The following is a 21,832-nucleotide window of genomic DNA, read 5'->3' as shown; positions in this document are numbered from 1 at the left end:
ATGTTGTAAAAAAAAAAAGGGAGGACGGCAGCAGGCTAGCCCACGAGGCCAGCACGGTACGAGCCCGAATGGCACGTGGGCTGTGCCGTGGGCTGGCCTGTGACTTTGGGCGGACACGTCACGTCTTCTCAGGCACGGTGGCCCGCCAAGCACGGCCCGCCGGAGCACGTGGCTCGCCAGGCACGGCCCGTCACGGTGCCCACCTTTAACCTATGTTATCCACTATATTTTCAAATCCACTCAATTATTTACACTCTCTCTAGCTTTAACATTTGTATAATTTACGTCATCATTGATATAGTAGAGGTTGCTTCAACGAGCACCGCCGCGTGTCCTAACCAAATTTCCATTTTTTTTTTTATAATAAAATTGATTGATATAAAAATATTCATTTACGACTAGATCTAAATCTAACTAATGCATTGACAATTGAATGAATCAAATAAAATTATCATTTCAACAAAGTTATGACTATTGCACATCGAACATTCATGTGCACTTTTACATCACTATGTTTTGTAGCATTTTTTTTTTGTTTAAGGATGTCTATCATTCTTGCCAAGAAGATGATTTTTGTCTAATTCTTCAACTTATATGTAAAAGACTAAACTTTTCAATTACTCAAAAATCTTTACTAGAAAATTACTAGAAAAATCACATTTCATTGACCGAATAGTCGCAATTTTCACATCTATAAAAATATACAGAATAAAATTGTGCATAATGTAAATCTATTTACACAACAAACAAACATCCATATTAAGGCATTTTACCATTTCATATGCATTTGTATAGATTAGAATGATAACCGTCCTTCACTTGTAAATGGCTTAATTATGCGACCAAACTTTTTTTTAAGACCATAAATTTTAATGCAAAACTTAATTTGAACTTTTTTTTTCATTCAAATCTACGACATAGTATTTCTGTGGAAGTATGCATTCCTTCGCATTTGCATATTTGCATGAAGCATTAATTCTACAAGAATCTTCATAGTAAAAATCTACGAACTGTTCTTGCAGCAACACGCGATAGAAATCTTGCAAGCACCTCAGATGGCAAACTGTACAACTGCTGCTGTTGTTCTGATGGAAGCTGAAATAGAGAAAATTTAGGATGCATTAGGTACATAGTAAGACTAGTAACATAATGAAAAGAAATGCATTTATATAATCAACAAATTAGTATTACAGCGTTTGCGCATGGTACAAGGTAAAAACTACGAAATTGAATAAGTAGATCTGTATACTCTAGCAAAAGAAAGCTGACACAGATTAAGCTTTAGTCTCCTAATCACTCTTACACGAGTAATTAACCATGGAGGGGAAAATATACTAAAGTATACAAAAAGCAAGGCAATCAATTGATTCTCTTCATGATCCATGAGGTAAGATGATCAAAGTATACACCATTTTTGCCTTCTAAGAAAATATGAAGATAGTGGATATGACTATAGGATGCACATCAAATTGATGTCGATCCTATGGATTCAACTTCTTCGATGTCACTTAAGTTCTGGCTGAGTTTGACTGCTAAAACTACGGAATCTTGAATCCAGGAGTAATATCACCCTTATCCTCGGTGATCATGTCAGATTTGCTATAGTCAGCTGGGCTTAAATGAACTGGAGTAAACCAGAATTTAGTCTTACAACAAAACCTTTTATGTCACAAAAAGATGAGAACTCAAATTGATCCTTGATTTAAAGATTTTCACATTTCCAAAAGTCCTAATACTTCTAATTTATTTTCTAGGAAAGCAAGATGAGCACTATTTTTTCCATCACTGACCAACTTCTTGGTCCATGTAGCTGTATTTTTATTAATCTCTTACTAAAAAGTGATCCAGCCATTATCCTCACAATACTAAAATCATACAAAACTATGTTTAAATTAGACAAACATCAATGAATTCTTACTTCATTTACAACTGCAAGGACGGGTTGAATATCCTGAGTAGGTGGAAGCCGATAAAAAAGCTGGTATATATCCATCGTTGATGACCGCTGATTTTCATTGATCTTTTCAATTTCCTACAACAGAACCAGCACGATCTTACTTTATTTCCAGTGCAAATCTAGCATGGTATCATAAAATAAATAAAGTAGAAGCTCTCAAAATTAAAATTGAACAGATTATATCTATTGCTGTGTTGCTTTTACAAGAACTTGACTCATTTCTGTTTCAGTCTGCTCATAAGTAGTCCAGTAGTGAGTAATGAGTCTGAATTCATATGCACTAAGTAGATTTAATTCCTTCACTTCATGAGTAAGAGAAGGATACAAAGTAAGCGTGTAGGAGTACTGATCCTATGTATGACCAGAAGTGCCTACTGCACATATGAAAAAAGCAGCACTGAATGCAAAGTTGGTGTAGTTAATGGGACAATTGGATCATACAGCATTACTTATGGGAGAGTTCTGAGAAAATAATTATTTTTAACCAAGTACGCCAACTTTAAGTGATGCATGTCTAGCAGCAAATTCAGAGTTCATGTAACAGGAATATTTAAAGCAGCTAGAAGGCTCACTTAACAAGATAATTTAGAGCTCAAGCAAGTTCACCTCCCCAAATGAACATCAAAACATATATAGATTTTAAACATTTGAAAGCTGCAGTCGAATAGAAAAAAGAACCAAATTTCTTTTGAAAATCTTCTTTATGGTAATATTATCTGCACGGCCTCATGAAGCTGCAGCAAATACTGCAACAAAATTGCAGTAGAAGAAACAATGAAAAGAGTTCAATTAAAAATAAAAAATTTGAGGAATCGGGGCAGTTGCTAAAGGGTTAAGGCAAGAGGCCAACAGCTACAAAATAAATACTTTGTAATCTGTCCCATATTTATCTTCCAGCTTCTATTTACATCAGAGATTAAGAAAAATATTCAAATTAGACAGAAAAAATTGATATTGAATAGAGTAAAATGATTGAGAAGTACTGAAATTAATAAAGAGAGCAAGCTCAACAAAAAGAGATAATGAAGATCTTTTTTGGACATCCAAACAAATAGACTAGAAAGTTGAGTGGAGGGATTGATAATTTTAGCCATTGAGACCAATAAACAGTATACCATTGAACAAGGAAGCCCCTGCAGCATTACAAATGAGTTAGCCTACTAAATATACATATGCTAGAGCTCACAAATGAAAAAGCTTTATCATCACAACTGATGATTGAAGATGACGCTTCTGAAACAACATTCTTTTGCCATCAGTGCATGTTCTTGATTGTTGTCTGCATTGATAAGTGTGATAATGTATGTATAAAAGATTATAGAGATACTTACTACTCCAGAATCCTGTAGCCCTGACACCAATAGCACAATGCGGCGGAAGTTCCTCAAGTTGATAACATCCTCATCAGTTAGGGGAAATGACAGAATTGGAACAGGAAAGGGTAGATATGCAGCAGGTCCAGAAGCTATTGAGTTTATAGTAGCTATACCCAATGCATCTAAACCCTGTAATTAACAAACAAGCAATCAGAGAAAATATGCGTCTCCCAAACATCCCCTACCCCCCCCCCCCCCAAGATCGTTTCGCCACACATCTATGATTCTCACCTTTGCAGTTTCTTCAAGAAAAATCTCCCGAACAAAAGAACCCTGAAATATAACAAGAGTTAGAAATATGACAGAGCTTTTTGAGCTTTTCCGAACAAAAGAAATAGGGGACATCTCTACAGTAAGAAATAGTTTAAAATGTGTTATAGTTTATACAAGATACTTGCCCACTTAAAAAGAAAGGTCAATCAATGAGTCATCTACAACCTGTCAAAGTAGTCCCCAAAAATACACATCTAACATCTGCAATACATACCATAGGAGCCAATACATCCTTAATGAAACTTTAAGGCAGCAAAAAAAGCTCTCAAACGCAATCCATTCCTCATGTTTATAGAACAGAAATTAACAAAGTGAGCATTGTACATCATATAATTTGTTCGTTTCTCCTATCTTGTGCGTTTTGACATGCTCCACTATGGTTTTTTTTAACCAAATGTACCAATAGTGAAACCAGGAACGCTATTATATATTAGAAAAATATGCAAGTCATACTAAGACTACAATAAACTCCACAAAAGACAGAATACATGCCTCAATTAAATATGCACATGTGCCCATTTAGCATGAAGTGCGGAACAGGATTCTGCAGTTCACTGTACCTGCTCTGCTAATGTGAAAGATAAAATATCTCTGGCAGCAATCTTTTTGTCAAATTCATCCTTCTTTACTTGCGTCTTATCTAGTCTAGCACGACGCATCTGTTGTGGCAAAATCAAGGGTATTGGTAAGATAAGTAGCAAAGGCAATGCCATGAGATGTATTAGTAGTAGTACTACATAATTCTGTGAGTATAATTTTTTGTTCCTTGTTAATGTATCTTGCATCAGTTACAGCTTAACACTTTATAAGCCCAATAATTTGAAAGCGATTTTCGAAGACAGATGAGTTTTGGGAAAAACGTTCTCACAACTGAAAATGTATGGCAAGTGTTATATACAACACTTATACCCAATAAATTTGAAAATGAATTTTCAAAGACAAAAGAATTTAGGACAAAGATTCTCACAACTGAACATGTATGACAAGTGTATATATATAGGCCCAAAGAACAACTAAAGAAAGAAGTAGCAGAAAGTAAGATTCAAGAATAAGCAGAGCCATAAAGGGGTGCCAACTGCCAAGGTGGGGGTTCTCACCTCATTTAGTAGTGACTCTAAACGCTCAATATTGAAGACACCATCCTAAGAAGATAGAGTAAGAATAGAGATTATGTAATGCACACAGCATGCAGTCATGATAGACAAACTTTTTACATCTTATAAAAGAATGGATAACGATTAAAAACATTATATCACACAATCTACCTTATAAAGTAAAGACTGCAAAGATGACTTCAACTTTGGTGAACTTCCCATCAAGACCTTTTTGGCAATCCATGGGTATGTACTACCCAGAACCTTGTAATTAGGATCAAAGCTAATTGCAATACCCTCCAAGACAGCCAGGCTGATATTCAAAAGATGAAGCAAATATCATTTTTTGCACACACACACACGCTTATCTAGGAACGACGTTATAATGATTATTCTCTTTAGTTTTCCATTCTTCTAAATTTTTACATATAAACCACACAAAAAATCAATATGGCTTGTTTATCTTCATATTATATAGTAAATAAGTCAACATTTCTAATTTATTTCTATCTTTTTTTTAAAGAATATTGGGTCAGGAAATTGAATCGGATTTTTCTGTAATAAAAAACTATGGGTTATTAAAAGACGGAAAACAAATCGCAGACCGTGGTTCTGTTCTTGACTGGTGTAATTTTGCAGCGGTGGTGGCAGGTGTAAATTGCCGGAAGAAGGGGAGGAGCGGAGAGGGAGGGAGGGAGGAAGGAGGAGATGGGGTGGATCTGAGTAGATTTGGCTTCAAGTATAGATAAGGCCACTTATAGCAGTTATGGGTTTGGTTTGATGCTGGCTAATACTGGTGGTGGGTGTGGCTGAGATGTTGACTAGTGTGGTTGGATGTTAAATGATAGAGAGGAAAGAAGGGTGAGGAGAAATGGGGAAGTAACAGTAGAAATGGTGTTTTAATATTCAAACACTACCAAATAGAGTCATGTTGCAACTCTTGCATATAGTTAGACATTTCCCTAAAAGGAAGTGTTGTGAGTAAAAAAAAATTGGAGGAAGTATGTGCTTATGTCCTTGCTCCACAGGTCACCTGAATAAACTTCAATGTTTCGAACTTTCAATATTTTCATTCATCTGTTTCACTCATTGACCTTCACACATATCTTATGATAAAAGATTTTCACAAATGTCCTACCCAAACTACTGGCATCTCATAATCATTACCCGAAGTCCCTGCATTTGCATGGTCTACATCACACGTATTTCTTCTACATGCACACTTACAGACTGCAAAGCCTCTTCTCAAGAAAGCTACAAGACTACTAGATACCAAAAGACTTTAGTACAGAGCCCTTAATAACTGAATCTACGAAGTAACTTTCAGTAGCAACATTTACATATATTTGTAGCATCAACAAGTACAAGATACAACGAAGAACTGCATCTGTTTAAATAAGAAGCAATACCTTCTTATGACAAGCGAAAAATATGAGGGTATCTGAAATTTGAATTTATACCTGAAATGAACAGCATATATGTATATCTTTAGAACTGTATCTTGCAGTCAATATCAAATTCCTTAAAGCAGATTTAAACACTTGAAATTTCATAAACAATAGACATTTTTCTCTTTTTTCAAACATATATGCCAGCATTCATGTGTTTTGTGTAAATCTTTCATTAAAGAATCTTTCTAACTGATTGAGTAAAAAGCGTATCATTTATTGGTACTAGTAATTATTAAAAGTTAAAACAAACATACAATAATAGCAACTTTGGTTTCGCTTGACGAAAGTTAATAATGAATAAAATCCAGCATATCTTTGTGAGAAGAGCTAGTTTATGTTAATATGTTTTCCTTTACAAAGTTTGGACTATTGTAGAGTTAAAACCCAGCTCAGCAATTTGACCATCAGTCTTCCTAGTCTTCCTTGGATCTGTGCATAAAATTTTACATGCTAAAATTAGGAATGGTGATTTCTTAGTTTTTAGCCCTCTGCTAGCATATGACTCCCTTCTTGTCCTTCAATATTTAACTTTTTTTTTTTTTTTTTTTACATATAAACAAAAGAATTGGATGCAAATCATCTTTTCTCACACCACCACTCCTAGTAGACAGGAAGAAATAATCACAATTACTACAACAGGTAATGTAATTCTGAGGTATGGGATTATTCCTCCTTGCCCTCTCATACCTTAAACAAATCCATTTCCTCATACAGATTTTTTTTTACCTTGAAACCCCAAAAAGTCATTCTTGATACAACATAAGCAACAAATTAGTAGGGTAAATTGAAGATTACATGGTAATTCCCAGGTCACCTAAGAGATCCCCAAAACTTATATTGCGAATTCCTCTAGAAACAGCATTTTGAAAGACACCTGGAAAAACGTTTTACCATGATCAACCTCAGAATTTAGGTATTTAGCCATGGCAACAGAACATTGTAGTACACAAGAGATGGAAACCTGTTAATGCCTTTGTGACAGCATCTCTCTCAGAAGTTGGTGGAAGAAGCCTGTCAAGATCAGCTGCATATCAAGAATGGACTATATTTGAAAGCACTACTACAGAGCATATACAACAAGAATATTACTAAAAGATACCCTAGAGTAACAAAATCTCTAGCCAATGCTTCAAAGTCCCGGTTTACAAGATGAAGGCAAGCTTCAATGAATCCATCACATAGTTCTTCCTTAAAATCACCCATCATGCCAAAGTCTGGAAGTGAAAAAACAAAAGAATATGAGAAAAATGAAAATTACTTGCACTCTTTTAATATTTACAGGGTGAATGTGTAAGGCATATGTCCTCACATATTAAAAATAAATAAATAATGAAATAAACAAACGAACAAGCTGCACAGTACATCAATTGCAACATTATATGATGCACTTCCCCAAGTCCTTATGCTTTGGGTACATTAGTGATATATGCTCTAGTTGGGAGGATGAGCAAATTTTTCATTTAAAATTTGGGTTCAATATCCACTTTATGACAGGAAGTGACTCTTAGTCTGATGATTCACGTTTAGAGAGAGAAGGGGAAGGACAAGCAACAGCATAACAAAAAAGGATGAAAGGAGAGAGAGAGAGAGAGAGAGAGAGAGAGAGTATACCCAGCACACCCCTTTTTTCTTCTTGGTATATACTCTTACATTTAACACGTTAACAAAATTAGAGTAATAGTTAAGGATCATTCAGGGGTTTCAGAGCAACCATGCAATTTAATCTTTCCCAAAGTCTCCAAGACATGTTGACAACAAAAATTTTGGAAAGGTAGTTCACAATGGTGCATTTTTCCAGCAACCGAATTTTTTTATACCATGAAGACTCGCTATATCAGCAAAAAAAAGTTCAATTAGTAGTTACTGATATATAAACACCACAAAAGCATGTTGTTGCTTAGTAATGGAGCTAACAAATCATTATTCCATAGTTTTTGAATTGTAATGGACTAAATATTTAGTTTTTTTTATAAATATCTACGCTTCTTATCATTGTGAAATAGTAGATTGTTGTTGCACATACCCAACCCTGCTTCCTTTCCAGGGAAGGACACGATGCAGCCTCGATATAGGCTTTGGGGTATTGATAATGTTGTAGTCTTGAAGAACTTTGTCAAAACATCTGTTCAACTTGTGCCTCAATTACATTACACAGATATTTAGACTTTCGCCAATACGAGTCTGAAAAGGTGGTGACAAGATTCACAAGAACACTTTAAACTCTCATCTCCAATGTTACTGGTAGTTAAATCTGCTCCAGTAACACAGTAAGAGAGATAAACATGGTACCCTATAATCCTCATACAAATTAAATATAAATTCACATCACTAACCTCATCTCTTCCTTCAAAATAAGGTGGCTAATGTTTTATGATCTTTTCTTTAAGTAAAAGATCCAAGCGCTGGATGTGTTTTGCTTTCTTTGTGAGGCCACAAGCAGGCAAGGTAGATAGCAAAGGAGAATATAGCAGAGGGAGGTCTGAAAAACTAAAAGTGTGCATATATGGCAGGCTTTTGGGTGCTTTGGTGAATATGAGTACATTATTTTCTTTAGTATGGCTACTAACATGTGGTGGTTTTGTTTTTTTGATTTGGCATCTGGTGCTGAACTACATTTTTGCTGTAGAATATTTATCACCATTGGCATGCATTCTCATAATTCTTTGATAGGCTAATTTGACTTTTGGTTGTACTGTTTTATGATTTCCTACTCTCTTTACCTTGAAAAATATGAAAATTATGTCATATAGCATCAGATAGTGCAAACTCTTCCACATCCATCAGGCAGACAAAACTTGGAAATTGCAGCAAGCAAGGACAAACAAAATACCAACCTTCCATCACTCCAAAAGTTCAAAGACATGTTAATTTTTATCACAGAAAGAGAGCCATGGGTGTCCTTGAAATGAAATTATTAACACTTTAGAAAATAGATACAGAAATAAGAAAAAATCAGCAAACTTCATGTAAATACGGGAAAAACAAGGCAGGCACTGAAAATTGAAATAGAAAAACAGACATAGATCACAGCCGTTGCACAAGAGCAAGAGAGAGAGAGAGAACCCAATTACCCAAATAAGCTAGTTTTCCATCATATGTGCGCAGAAGATTTCCAGGATGTGGATCTGCATGATAAAATCCATACTCCAGCAATTGATTAAATGAGCAATAAACTCCTACCTGTCCATGAACACATTTTTTGTTAGGCTATAGAATCTGGTTATAGAATAACTGTAAAGATTTTCTCAAGATCATCCAATAAAACTATTTACCTCAACCAGATAAAGATCTTTAACTTCAGCCAATTTTTGCCCCTAAAAGACAATAAACGTCAAAAACTAATAAGATAACATACAAACAGAACAAATAAGATAAGCAAGGATCGATTATAGCAGTTAAGTTAAACCATTTAGGTGAATGGACCTCCACTGAAACTACATATGGTTTTAAGTTAAGGTACAGGGAGAAAGCAATTGTGAAAGAACAAGGCCTACATCTATTTTGAGGAGAGAACTAGTGAATGTAATATACGACCTTCTCCTGACTTACTTTGCAATGTACCCAAACCCATGTAGCACAAAAACCAATCAATACTCATATTCACTTCCAAGGAAATTGTATTTTTGTTTAAAATGTTCAATCCATGTTTGTATATTCACTAGGGTCATAACTTATGCACTATGAAGTATAAAGTACTAGTATATATTATTCTCCAGCTATATATCGAGTTAATTTCCCCATGTCTAGGATAAAATCTGTTATGTGTGACCCATATCCACTAGAAGGAGAGTGTGTCACACTTGACTAATGATGAGCAACTGTGTAAAAGGGTCGTAAAAATGCAAATTTGAAGTCCAAGGCAGAAAGTTCTGTAAAGGCAATTTTTGGGCAAAAACAACCTATGCGCGTCCGTGGATGGTAACTACTCCACATCCGCGCACTAGATCTTGGCTACCTCATTTTTGACATGTAGTTTGTTCTCTGACATTCAATATTTTAGCTAAGATCTGTTTTAGTCATGTCGGTTACTTGTGCTTTGGCTTTGGGACTAATCAAAGGGTTTAATTAGGGTTCTTATGTTATAAAGAACCATTGAATTTTATATTTCATTAAGCCAATTAAGCCATTATTGGCTCCTTGGACAATCGGATAATCCTCTTGTTTCCTCTATAAAGTGAAGAAAAGCTCTCGGATCCCCCACCTGTGGAGTTGTTCTAGTTGACAGAACCACGTAAATCCTTGTGTGTTTTTGTTTATCTTCTTTATTGCTTTCTCATCAATTATTTATTCAATGACCTTGTTCCGCACAAATCAAATACAACACCACCTTTTTCACAACAAAAAAAATTGGAAAATAATGTATACAAATTTTTAAAATATTTCTTTTCTTTTCTTTTTTTGGCAATTAATAAATTTTATTAAAAACCAGAGAACATGCTAGAACAGCATGGCAAAAAATAATTTATTAAAATATTTCTTATTAAAACTTCACTTAGACCTGCTAAGTCAAAATAAGAAAAATTCCAACAACTAAGCTTCTTCTAGCATAAGGTAACCCAAGAAGTTATCTTCCTGCCAAAAACAATCTAACATGCCGATATTCACAACAGATCTGATATAGATGGTTTTCTATGGTGTTAAGTAGGAATTAACCAAGTCGGCCATCAAAGCCTTGGGATGCTATCTAAGCTAGTAGCATGTGCCCTATCAACAATTCAGTTTAGTATTCTGATAGCGCTTCAAAAGACTGCGATCTCATGTTCCTGCATATAGCAAGCAGTTGAATATTTTCATTGATTAGAAATATATTTGCAGGTTTTATGAGTCTTCGTCTACTTTGTAGAAGTTCATTTTCATTCCCAAAAGTTCTTTACAGTTAATATTTGCACACAAATTAAGACAATTGGAGAGATAGTGTTGATCTGGTGAGTGGGTGTAAAACAATAGGTGGATAAAGTAAGAGAGAGTGAGAAAAGGTAGGTGGGTGTAAGAAAAAGGTGGGTAAAAGTAAGAGAGGGTGTGTAAAAAGATGGGTGGGTGTAAGAAATAGGTGTAAATATAAGAGTGAGTGGAAAGGTGTAAATACTGTGGGGTAAGGTAGTAAATGTGGTTTTTTTCAAAAAAAAATTCAGAAAATATATATATATATATATATATATATATATATATATATATATATATATATATATATATATATATATATATATATATATATATGTATATGTATATATATATGTATATGTATATATATATATATATGTATATATATATATATATATATATATATATATATATATATATATATATATATATATATACACACATATATATATATATAATTATTTATATATATACACACATATATATATATATAATTATTTATATATACACACATATATATATATATAATTATTTATATATACACACATATATATAAACACACACACACACACACACACATACACACACACACACACACACACACACACACACACACACACACATATATATATATATAGCAAAAGTGTAAATAAAAACTAGAAATGGAGTGAAACTCTTTCAAAAAAAAAAAAAAAAAAGAAAGAAAGAAACGGAGTAAAACAGATAATGTGAAAAACTTTCAAGAATGGAGGTAGTGCATGGTATGGTTATTGTGTTTTCGAGTTTGGAATGGGGTAAGCTCATAACTGGGAAAATCGCGAGCTGGAGAACAATATATAGTTCATAGTGCTTAAGTTATGACCCTCTGGCCAGATAGAACAGTGCTCCTTCTTGGAACTTCCACCATAGAATCTACCTGCTCAATTAACCAATGCTGGATGCTAGTGGACTCTCCGGATCAGAGAATCTCATTCAAGTTCGTCCTGATCAACTAAGAATGACTACAGATCGGAGAATCTCACTAGGGATTGTCCTGATATACTTTCTTGTAGTTCACTTCATAACCTGCAGTAATCTCCAAATGCCTCATCTCTTCCTTAGTGCCTATATCCGGCTTTCTTCAAAATTCTAAGGTCCTCAAAAAACTTAAAGCCTTTACATTAGAAGCTTGTTTGAAGAGACTCAAGAAGAATGACCAACTGCAAACTGGTGAACACACAAGTGCACTTCTCCTGTTTATTAAATGTGTTTGGAAGTAGCAAGAGAGGATTTCATGTTATCATGTATGCAGAAAACTTTTATCTACAGTGCACTTCTTCCAGAAAACACACAAGTGCACCCCACCAAATATATCAACAAAAATGGAGCACAATGCAGAAAATTTTAAAATGTTTCTATTATGCATTTTCAAACTGCTCATCAGAAACTTCTTTAATCAGACACTGAAATAAAATTAGTCCAAATTATCAAAAAAAATAAATAAATAAATAAATAAATAAATAATTGTCCAGAAATTAATTTAATAAATGTGCTGATGAGGAAACTAGGTAAAAGGCAACAAGAAGCAATAGAATGATATTTACCTCAATCCATTCCATGATTAAGACTTTCTGAGTTGTTTTGTCAATGTACATTTGGGGAACCACAACATCAGGAAGACCACCATACAACTCTCTGCAGGTATTGAAAGAAAATTACATACTAGAATCAAACAGATATGAGAAGGCAGGGAAAGCTGAGGAAACACAGGAAAGAATGCAAAATTTCTTTCTGAGAAGGAGGAAGAGAGGACAAAGATGTCCCAAATAACAAAAAGGAGAAAAGACTTGATTCAGAAACCAAACCAAAAATAAAAGCAGCCCATAGGCATTCATCTTAAACTAAGGTCAACACAAAACACTAAACATTGATCTTGCAATAAAAAGAAGCCAATTAGGCCACCAAAGCAAATAGTCTACACTAATACGTAATTGAGGACACTTGTTAAACATTGTCTCAGAAACCACAACTGAGATCTAAGGCCTTTCACCTTAATACAACATGACTACAAAATCATAAGCAAATGAATGTGTCCTGTTTCCTCAGAACCCAGCCAAAAGAATATGTCACAAATTTTTTTAGCCACACGAACAGATTCTCTAAAAAGAGTGTAGTGGGACTTGGAGGTAAGAAAGGAATGGATCAGTTCGCCTAACAGAGAGGATGCAGAGAAGCAACATTGGCAAGCTTATATGAGCACCATGCTATAGCACCATAGACAGCCAGAGATCGAAAAGGTGCAATCTTAATGCCTCAATCACATACTTGATCTTAGAAAGGATGCCTTAGAATAACAGTGTTGCAAAGTGACTAATTGATTGGTGGGTACTTTCAATAACATATTGAAAAAAACAAAAAAAAAAAATAAATAAATAAATAAATATTATGAAAGTGCTATTTAAGATGTATTTAATTGTATAATTTTAATACTCCATTTTTTATCAACATAATTTAAGAGATACAATATAAGTCATAGTAAAATTGAAAATAACAAGGACTATTAGTAAACATTGTCATTGCCTACACACAGCAAATTCCTTGCCAAAGAGAGCCTTAAAAGTTCGAACATTTCAATATACAATTAGCCTCACTCACCTGAATTTTAATCCATTGTTTGCTTCTTTCCTGTAATCCATCTCCTGCATTCAATTTGATTTACCTGTATTCATTATGAAGCTCTAAGGATATTTCTTATCTCATATCTCACATTTGACCATCATAACAAATTAAAATAAAATATGATGGTAAGTGTCAAAATAGAGAGAAAGTAACAACAGACAGGACAAGAAAATAGAATCCGAGAAAAAAGTAACTTGTGAAAATGCAATAAACTAGTAGCATCCAAAATCTTTCCTTCAGTTAGTAGGATACTAATGCAGAAATGTACCCTTTTCCCAAAGGTAAAGGAGATTTTTTTTTTTTTTATAATAATTAACACAAAGGTGACACCTGCCATGCTTATAATTAAGAAAATAAGCAAGTACGAGATGAGCCAATAGCCAAACAAAGGCCCTCAGTCAAACTTTTAGGCATGTAGATGGTCATAGAAATATGTAGCCATGATGATCAAAGTAGATAAACTTACCCTAAAAAGGCTTGAAGCCCATTCATCTACGACTGCCTGCAAATAATAATCCACTTGTTCAATTATAATCATCAATAGAAAATGAAAGAAAAAAAAAATGATGTGGATTCCTAATCAGAACTTATATTTGTAAATTTTATTTCATAACTTTTTCCTAATTATTTGTAAGAGAATAAAAAGAACAAATGATGAATTGGTCCTAGAAAAAATGTTTTTGTCCAAATGTTCATGTACAATACTAGGAATCACTTCCATAAAGATCAATTTATTGATTTCTTTGATATGTATCACAAATACAAATTCGCTCAGATATGAGCAAATCAATAATATCAATAACTAACTAACATAAGACCTTTTGCAGTTCAATGACAATCATTAATTCATCCCAAAGGCCATAGAAGCAAGATCCAATGCATGTCACAACCCTTTACAACACAACAATAGCAGTTTTCATGCATTATCACTGCACACATTTTACAACGAGATCCACCAAGACTGGACTATACGAATGACCTGCTGTGTTCAAGATCACTCAGAGAATTTACTGACTTTCAGCACAAAACTAACCATTTTTGGGTGTGTCGAGGAGAGTCTGTTTAGCCGGTAACAAAGAGAACATTGATAAATCACTATACATGCTAAAAAGGGAACCAAAGGAGACCAAGATCTAAAGTTCAAAAACAAAGAGGGAATTTGCGTATAGGACAAACAAGGTCTTGACTTGGGTGTGTCTAGATCTTAAAACTAAAAACCAAAAATCTGGGAAAAAAAAAAATAATGAGAACAAGATGGCATGGCTGCAGCTGACCAGGAACAAAGCTCATAGGCAAGTGAAAGTGCTAAAAAAAGAGTAACTATAATGTTAAACCTTAACTGGAAAAGAGAAAAGAGGGAGGACAACAAGGAATAAAATTAGGTCTGTTCAACCTCTCAAAACAAGAACAAGGGATGTCCATCAGTGGTAAGGAAGTGAAGGCCAACATCTGCTTGTTTGTTTTTATATGTATAATTTCCATATTCAAAAAACCTGAGAGCATCACAGTTAGGGTTTAAATTGTGGTGAGTTTACAATTGCAATTCAACCAATAGTAATGCATTGTGGAAGTGTACTCTATGAGGTGTCATGTAAAGCGTAACACTTGATGAGGCATGATTTTGTTATCAGCTGAATCAACTCTATTACTGTCTCGCATCATCCACTATGAGTTTTCAAATTATAATTGTTGCAAGCAGCAAATAGCATCATTACCTGTAGGTCTGTATTAAATTTTCCTGCCCTCCGAATTATCCCTGCAACAAAACGCAATATAAATATGTCCAAGGCAATAGCAGCTTTTACACCAGGTCTCTGGACCTTGACAGCAATCACCTGTCCACTTGCCCGAAGTCTAGCTTGATAAACCTATTCAAATGTTCTTTTGGTTAGAAAACCTTTTTCTTAATCAGAAACGAAAAGTACAAAGTATCAGTTGAATAAAAGTCACACAACAGAAACTAGGGACACATAAGAGCATCGGAGAATAAACCCTACGTTCCTATATAAATGCATCACTTGCCTTATTCGGCCGTTCCAAAATATATGCCTCACTTCTATATTGGGTAACCTTCTATAATTGTCTCTCTCCTATGTCATGATCTCACTCATTATTTTTTATGGTTTCTCTATCCGTCTCTCATTGGCTTTTGAATTTTTTATTGCTATTTCTCTTTCTTATATATGCCTTTTATTTTAATAAATAATTTACCCACTTGTTTCTCTTTCATAATATAATATTACTGTTCAAAGATTCTTCTAAACTATGTGCCAACACAAGTGATGCATTTAATTAGGAACGGAGGAGTAGTCCCAGAAAAAATTGACATGTTTCCTATAGTATGAGCCTACAGAGGCTAAGATTCCTAAAAACAAACCAGAATGCTTATTGCTTACAAAGTCATGATCCTATGTACATGCATTCAACATCCCTCTCAACGCAGAAAGGAGTACCCAATATATACCCATAAAATGTAATTTACTTTTCCACATCAACCTTGAATCAACAATTACTGATACCTGGCCAAGAGATGCAGCAGCTACTGGCTCTGATGAAATTTCCGAAAAGATTTCATCGATTGGCATCCCAAGTTCCTCCTCAATGAGACTAAATGCCACTTTATTGGAAAATGGAGTTATACTGTCTTGTAACACTGAAAGTTCCTCCAAGTATGATGGTGGAATTAAGTCCTACGAAAAGAATTGATGCATAAGATAATAACATAAACATTGAAAATAGTTCATAAGAATTGACAGCAAAAGGAAGAATGTCAAAGAGTCTTTGTAGATTCCTGCTTTTTGACATTCATCCAACAGATGGAAAGAGTGAAACGATTTTAGTAAACATTGAAAATAGTTCATAAAACAGTTCATACATCAGAAGAACAAAGTTTTTCTTTCCCCAAGTTCTTACAACAGTTCACACTTCAATAGAAAGGAGTACAAAATTAAGCAAAAACTTCTACTTACCTTCGCCAAGAAAGATTTCAGTAACATAGAATAAAACTCTTTTTGTCACAAATGTCTTAAGTGATAAAGTCGAGTTTGACCAAGATAAACTACGATACTTAATTATCCAAAGCAGTTCCACATAGCTAGACATAAATATCCTTCACAGATAAAAACTCCCTTCGTTCTTCTTTAATCGAATGTTTGGAATGTTACACTATTCACACATGATCCTTTGATCATCTTTTATGATTTATACATTGGAAAAAATAGCCATGTGGGATTTTTTAGATTCGTATCAAAATATACTTTCAAAATATCAACTTACTAAAATACAATTTAAGATATAAAAGTTACAAAATGTGCATTGGCAAGTAGGTATCCCCCAACGTTGCGATTTGCAACTTGCCAACACTGGTACATAGTGAATTATAAAATATGTTATCATATGAGCTGCGCCGGTGATTATTATATATATGAATACAGTGCTGATTTTTCAACTAGGAAAATTTTGGTGGGAAAAAAGAGTATGTAACTCCACAATGACGTCTCTATGAGAACAACTGAACACATCTTGAAAAAATACCTCCTGGTTACATGTTCATATAATTCTAGCTAATCACCAAAAGAATGATTAATCCAAACTCATTTTAATACAAGATAAGTACCAATGCACCCCCAACGCCTTAGAAAAGGCTACTAGTAGGTGCAAAATACTTTGATGTCAAAATTCTTCCTCCCAATCTTGTGATAATTGGTGAGGGGTGTAAACACTGGACATGTATTGTAAAAATTCTAGCTATGGTCACTTTAAGGTTAAGCACGACCTCAATAAAAGTAGGTGGTGCCTGTGCTTACAGCTTAGTCACCTGGTACTGTGTTTACTATCCTTGTTTTGTGTGGTACAGTAATAATGTGATTACTTAGTTGGTTATAGAGCTTGTGTTCTTAATTTATGTGCTCAAAGATGTTTTTGATATAAAAATTACTTATTATCACAGGATGAAAATGGAATCAACTCAAATTGTCGACTTTTCGGGAGTTTGTCACTTTTTATATGTCTTCCATTTATTTAATAGGCTACAAACAAGAATGTGCAATTGATATAATTTACTTAACCCAAAAACAATTTAATTTAGTTTATTTCATTTTGTTATTGTGGATTTTGAGATCCTAATAGTTTACTCTTAACTATACCACTTAATTAATGGCTTCACTTTCCTAGTTGATTAGGTAATGTGTAATACTCACAAGGTTTTGGATGAATTTTCAATTTTAAAAAGGTTCAATTTAGGAGGTGTTACAGTTGGTGTTATACATTTCCAAACCATCACCGCCACCATCTCTCTTTCATAGTATCCTCAATTACAATCATTATGACCCTACAGCAGATATCTTCATTGTAAATGCTATCACACATCATTCAACGTACACATAATCTATCTGCCATATTCATATTTTAAGCATGATCTTTTTTGAAACCCAACATAATGACCCATATTGGCCATATAGCAAAGCTGGGTGGACAGCAACCATACAAAATTTTCTTTTCACCTCTGAGGAACATTTCAATCGCACACTTCTCTCCACTGGAGCCAGGTAATTAATGATATTAATCCTCCAATCTCCTAAATGATAGGCCCACCTAGTCTTACTAATAGATTTTCCTCTCCCATCTAGTTTCACAATATCTTGTCTAGGATCCTCCTTCGTGCCATATGCACAGTACACTCCAAACATTATGTTTTACTTCCAACTCTTGTTTCCAAAGATCTAACTTTGCATGAAAACCTGCTCTAATAGTCTAAAGTCAACCGGTAAAACAATATCATCTGCAAAAGAAAGGACTTGTGCAATGCCTTGATGTGATCCAGTTGTAAGGGGGAAATTCCCCAATTCTCCTGCACATGTTCTGATATTTATTCTCAATATCTGATTCTCTATATAATACTAAATTATGTCAATATACATGTGACATGCACACCCTTATTTGATGATGCCCATCAAAGTATGTCCCTTGGTACCTTGTCATAAGGAAATTAAGGCTATGTTCTCCTCTCCTTAAATTCACTAATTTCAGGGAAAATAAATAAATAAAATAAAATAAAAAAGAGAGATAGGATAAGTTCTATTTACGAAAAGCAAGGTCATCCAAGTTCAACTCACAACTAACATAAGTTCTAAAAAGTTTAGATAAGTTCAGTTCATTATAAGAGGGAGAAGAGAAAAAAAAAAAAAAAAAAGGTTTAAATAAGTTCGGCTGAAAAAGTTCAGATAAGTGAGGTGAATAGAACAGCACCCTAAAAATCAGTAGAAATTGTGTGCAAATTCTTTTTCTTTACATGTACTACTTCCTTTTAATAAGTTGACAACCAAAGAAATATTTTAAATGGTGATTTCAGTCACTGCTCCAAACCTCCGTCTTTAAAGAAGGCAAAGAATAGGAAATACTCAGTCAAAAACTTGAGAAATAGGAAGTTATGCAAAGCAAAATGGTATTAGTAGTACAGATACACACAGTTAACAAATCTAAAACAGTAGATCAGCATCAACAAACACTAAATTGAGGATACAGGCAACTTACAGATCTAGATGAAATAGCCTGAGCAATTTTGACATAGGCCTGCAGTGAGAAAGAGAAGCTCAAGATGGGTTACCCAAGAAGAGAGTATCCAAAATAGAAAGGAACCAAGTTCATAAGCTAGCACAAACAAAAACAAAAAAAAAAAAAAAAAAAACACACAATCCATATAGAAATTTTATTTTCCTTCCTTATTTTTATCCCTAATCCTCCAATATCTAAACAGAAAACCTGCAATAATAGGAATAATAAATTATGTGCAAGATAGAATTATTCTAGTGGCTGAGACATGCACAGAAACATAGACTATTAGTAAAGGATATTCATCTTTTTAAATATCATCCATTAGAAAATCAGACTAACTTTTTGAAGCTATGATCTGACAAAAGCATTGCAGATATCATGCACCTAGTGCTCTAGTAGCATATTGGGTAACAACAAAAATCTAAACCAGAGACAGGACAGAGCATGGAGTTACAAATAGAAATTCATGGAGATAACAGATACATTCATGCATGTGGACAAGCTACGCAGAATTCATAAGCACAAAAACATGAATGAACAAATTCAAGACAGCATCATGGAATCCAAAGAAGATGTGACTTATCAATACCGGACCAAGTTCAACCAGTATTTTCCGAAGCTCAGCAGCTCGAACCTGCAAACAATAAGAGGAAACATGTCAACACTCTTCAAGGTTAAAAACTAACACAACCATTGCAGCAATCCAAGACGTTCAAGTAAGAATATTGCAGCAGAGTCAGCTTCACATTATGTCCTTGATTGACATGATACAATCTAATAGTGAACATCTCTTTTGCTTTTAGCTAATAACCTACCAAATTATAGCCTCCAAAGGCCTCATCCATCATTAGTTTATATAGTTTTGAAAAAGTTCAAACTCTACAAAGGTACAGTGATGTCAGATAGCGGATGTTGGACCTGGTTATTGGGTGGATCAGGTTAGGGTCATCTTAAAACAGGCCAAAAGTGAGTGTGGTCAATAGCAGGCAGCCAAACAAATGAGGGGCAAAGAAGAGAAGAAAAACCCCAAAAGTAACAATTAGCTATACATGAATTTATTAACCATGTCTATTCCCTCCGTCTCATGGTACAGTGTTCATTTTCATATTCGTGATCAAACTTTTAAACTTTGACCGTAGTCATGTGAGATATTGTTGTATTCGTCTCTTGGTTTTTTTAGATGCATTACTTTTGAGCAATTTTTGAAGTAAAGAGAGAAAGTAAAAGAGGGATTCATGTGATATGAAAGAGAGAGAATTTATTAGTTATAAGGGAGAATAATGCATCTAAATTGAAACTTCCATTTATAGAAGATGAAGCATCTAAAAAATAGAGAAAAGTAATTTTTTTATAAAAAATTGTGATTAAAGAGATATTGATAGTCTAAGATAGACTTTTGCAAACAAAATAAAAGACCATATATGATGGACCAATGGAGTATATACTTTGTTGTTTAGGAATGTAAAAAATAGTATTTGTGCTTCATAGTTTAAGAATAATTGCAGCGTTTTGACTTTCACATAATTAATCCATGGACTATCTTTGTTGATTTATTCTTGTTATAAGTGTAAGATATTGGTTAAAGTTATACATTGACAATCATTCTTACATTTTACCAATTTTTAATAAGAATTGGTTGTTATTGGACAGTTTATTCCTATGATCATGCAACAGCTTATAAATTGGTTTGGTTTCTGCCCTTAAAAGCAATTGCAAACAAGTAGAAACTGAAACAAAACTTACAAGCAAAATACTATAACCTTGAACATGGTATCAGCCCTCTCCATAACCCCGTCAATATACCGAATTCCGAACCATTTTCCAAGCGTAGTACCAATCTGAAACAACCTACGACCCAAAATCAAAGGCTTTCTTCTGTAAATCGAAACCAATGCTCGCAATATCATACTCCGAAAGCGACTCGGCCTCCGAGTCACTGAGCTTGAACAAGTACCCCGAGTTCTGGGTGAACAAGTCGACGTTTCGGGAGGCGGAAAGCGACGTCGGCCGATGTTGAGGAAAATTGTTGAGTTTTTGGGAGAGATTGAAATTCAGCTTGGGGGTGGTCGCCGGAAAATGAGTGGAAGAGGGTGGTAACGGCGAAGGTGGCCGGAGAAGTAGGGGCATTCCTTGGAATTTGTTAGTCTCTGAAATTCCCGGGAAATTGAAAATGTGTTTTTGGAATGTGCTTCAGAAAGATATGAAATCTAATTAGTGGTGTGTGAGGTGTAACCTTTGCCACACTTCCAAAGTTCCAATAGCATGGCCACAAAAATCTAACTACGAGAGTATTCTTTTTTATCAATTACCAATAGTTATTATAGGTAAAAAAATTATTAATACTTGGTCAGGGGTTATAAAATGAATTATATTTTGTTTTTCATATGTAGATAAAAATTTCTAATATAAATAGATAATATTTTATTTTACAAAGTTTTATATGTGACCGATCACATCGTGTAGCCGGAATTACTTGGTCAGGGGTTACTCAGTTGGTCAAGGGTTACTTTATTGATCAGGGATTACCCGGTCAATGTTTTGGTGTGTCTCAGCTGGCCACACAATATCGCCAGCCACATAGAAAACGCG

General features: G+C 34.3%; 1 protein-coding gene across 1 annotated transcript; it reads right to left on the bottom strand.

Moving 5' to 3' along the window:
- Positions 1–671: 671 nt before the first annotated feature.
- On the bottom strand, positions 672–21,370 carry LOC110696451 (uncharacterized aarF domain-containing protein kinase At1g71810, chloroplastic-like). Its single transcript, XM_021873737.1, is given in 22 exon segments — positions 672–1,095; positions 1,919–2,032; positions 3,289–3,462; positions 3,565–3,606; positions 4,167–4,265; positions 4,704–4,748; positions 4,872–5,013; positions 6,110–6,160; positions 6,947–7,025; positions 7,113–7,162; positions 7,251–7,365; positions 9,223–9,331; positions 9,424–9,465; positions 12,616–12,706; positions 13,667–13,710; positions 14,157–14,192; positions 15,406–15,558; positions 16,210–16,380; positions 19,223–19,261; positions 19,833–19,877; positions 21,004–21,129; positions 21,131–21,370. Coding segments are annotated over 22 exon segments (2,112 nt in total). The 3' UTR covers positions 672–990.
- Positions 21,371–21,832: the final 462 nt, after the last annotated feature.

Source organism: Chenopodium quinoa, unplaced genomic scaffold (assembly GCF_001683475.1).
Source record: "Chenopodium quinoa cultivar QQ74 unplaced genomic scaffold, ASM168347v1, whole genome shotgun sequence".
Lineage (NCBI taxonomy): Eukaryota > Viridiplantae > Streptophyta > Magnoliopsida > Caryophyllales > Amaranthaceae > Chenopodium > Chenopodium quinoa.
Note: the sequence above shows the minus strand (reverse complement) of the source record. Positions and strands in the feature narration are given on the sequence as shown.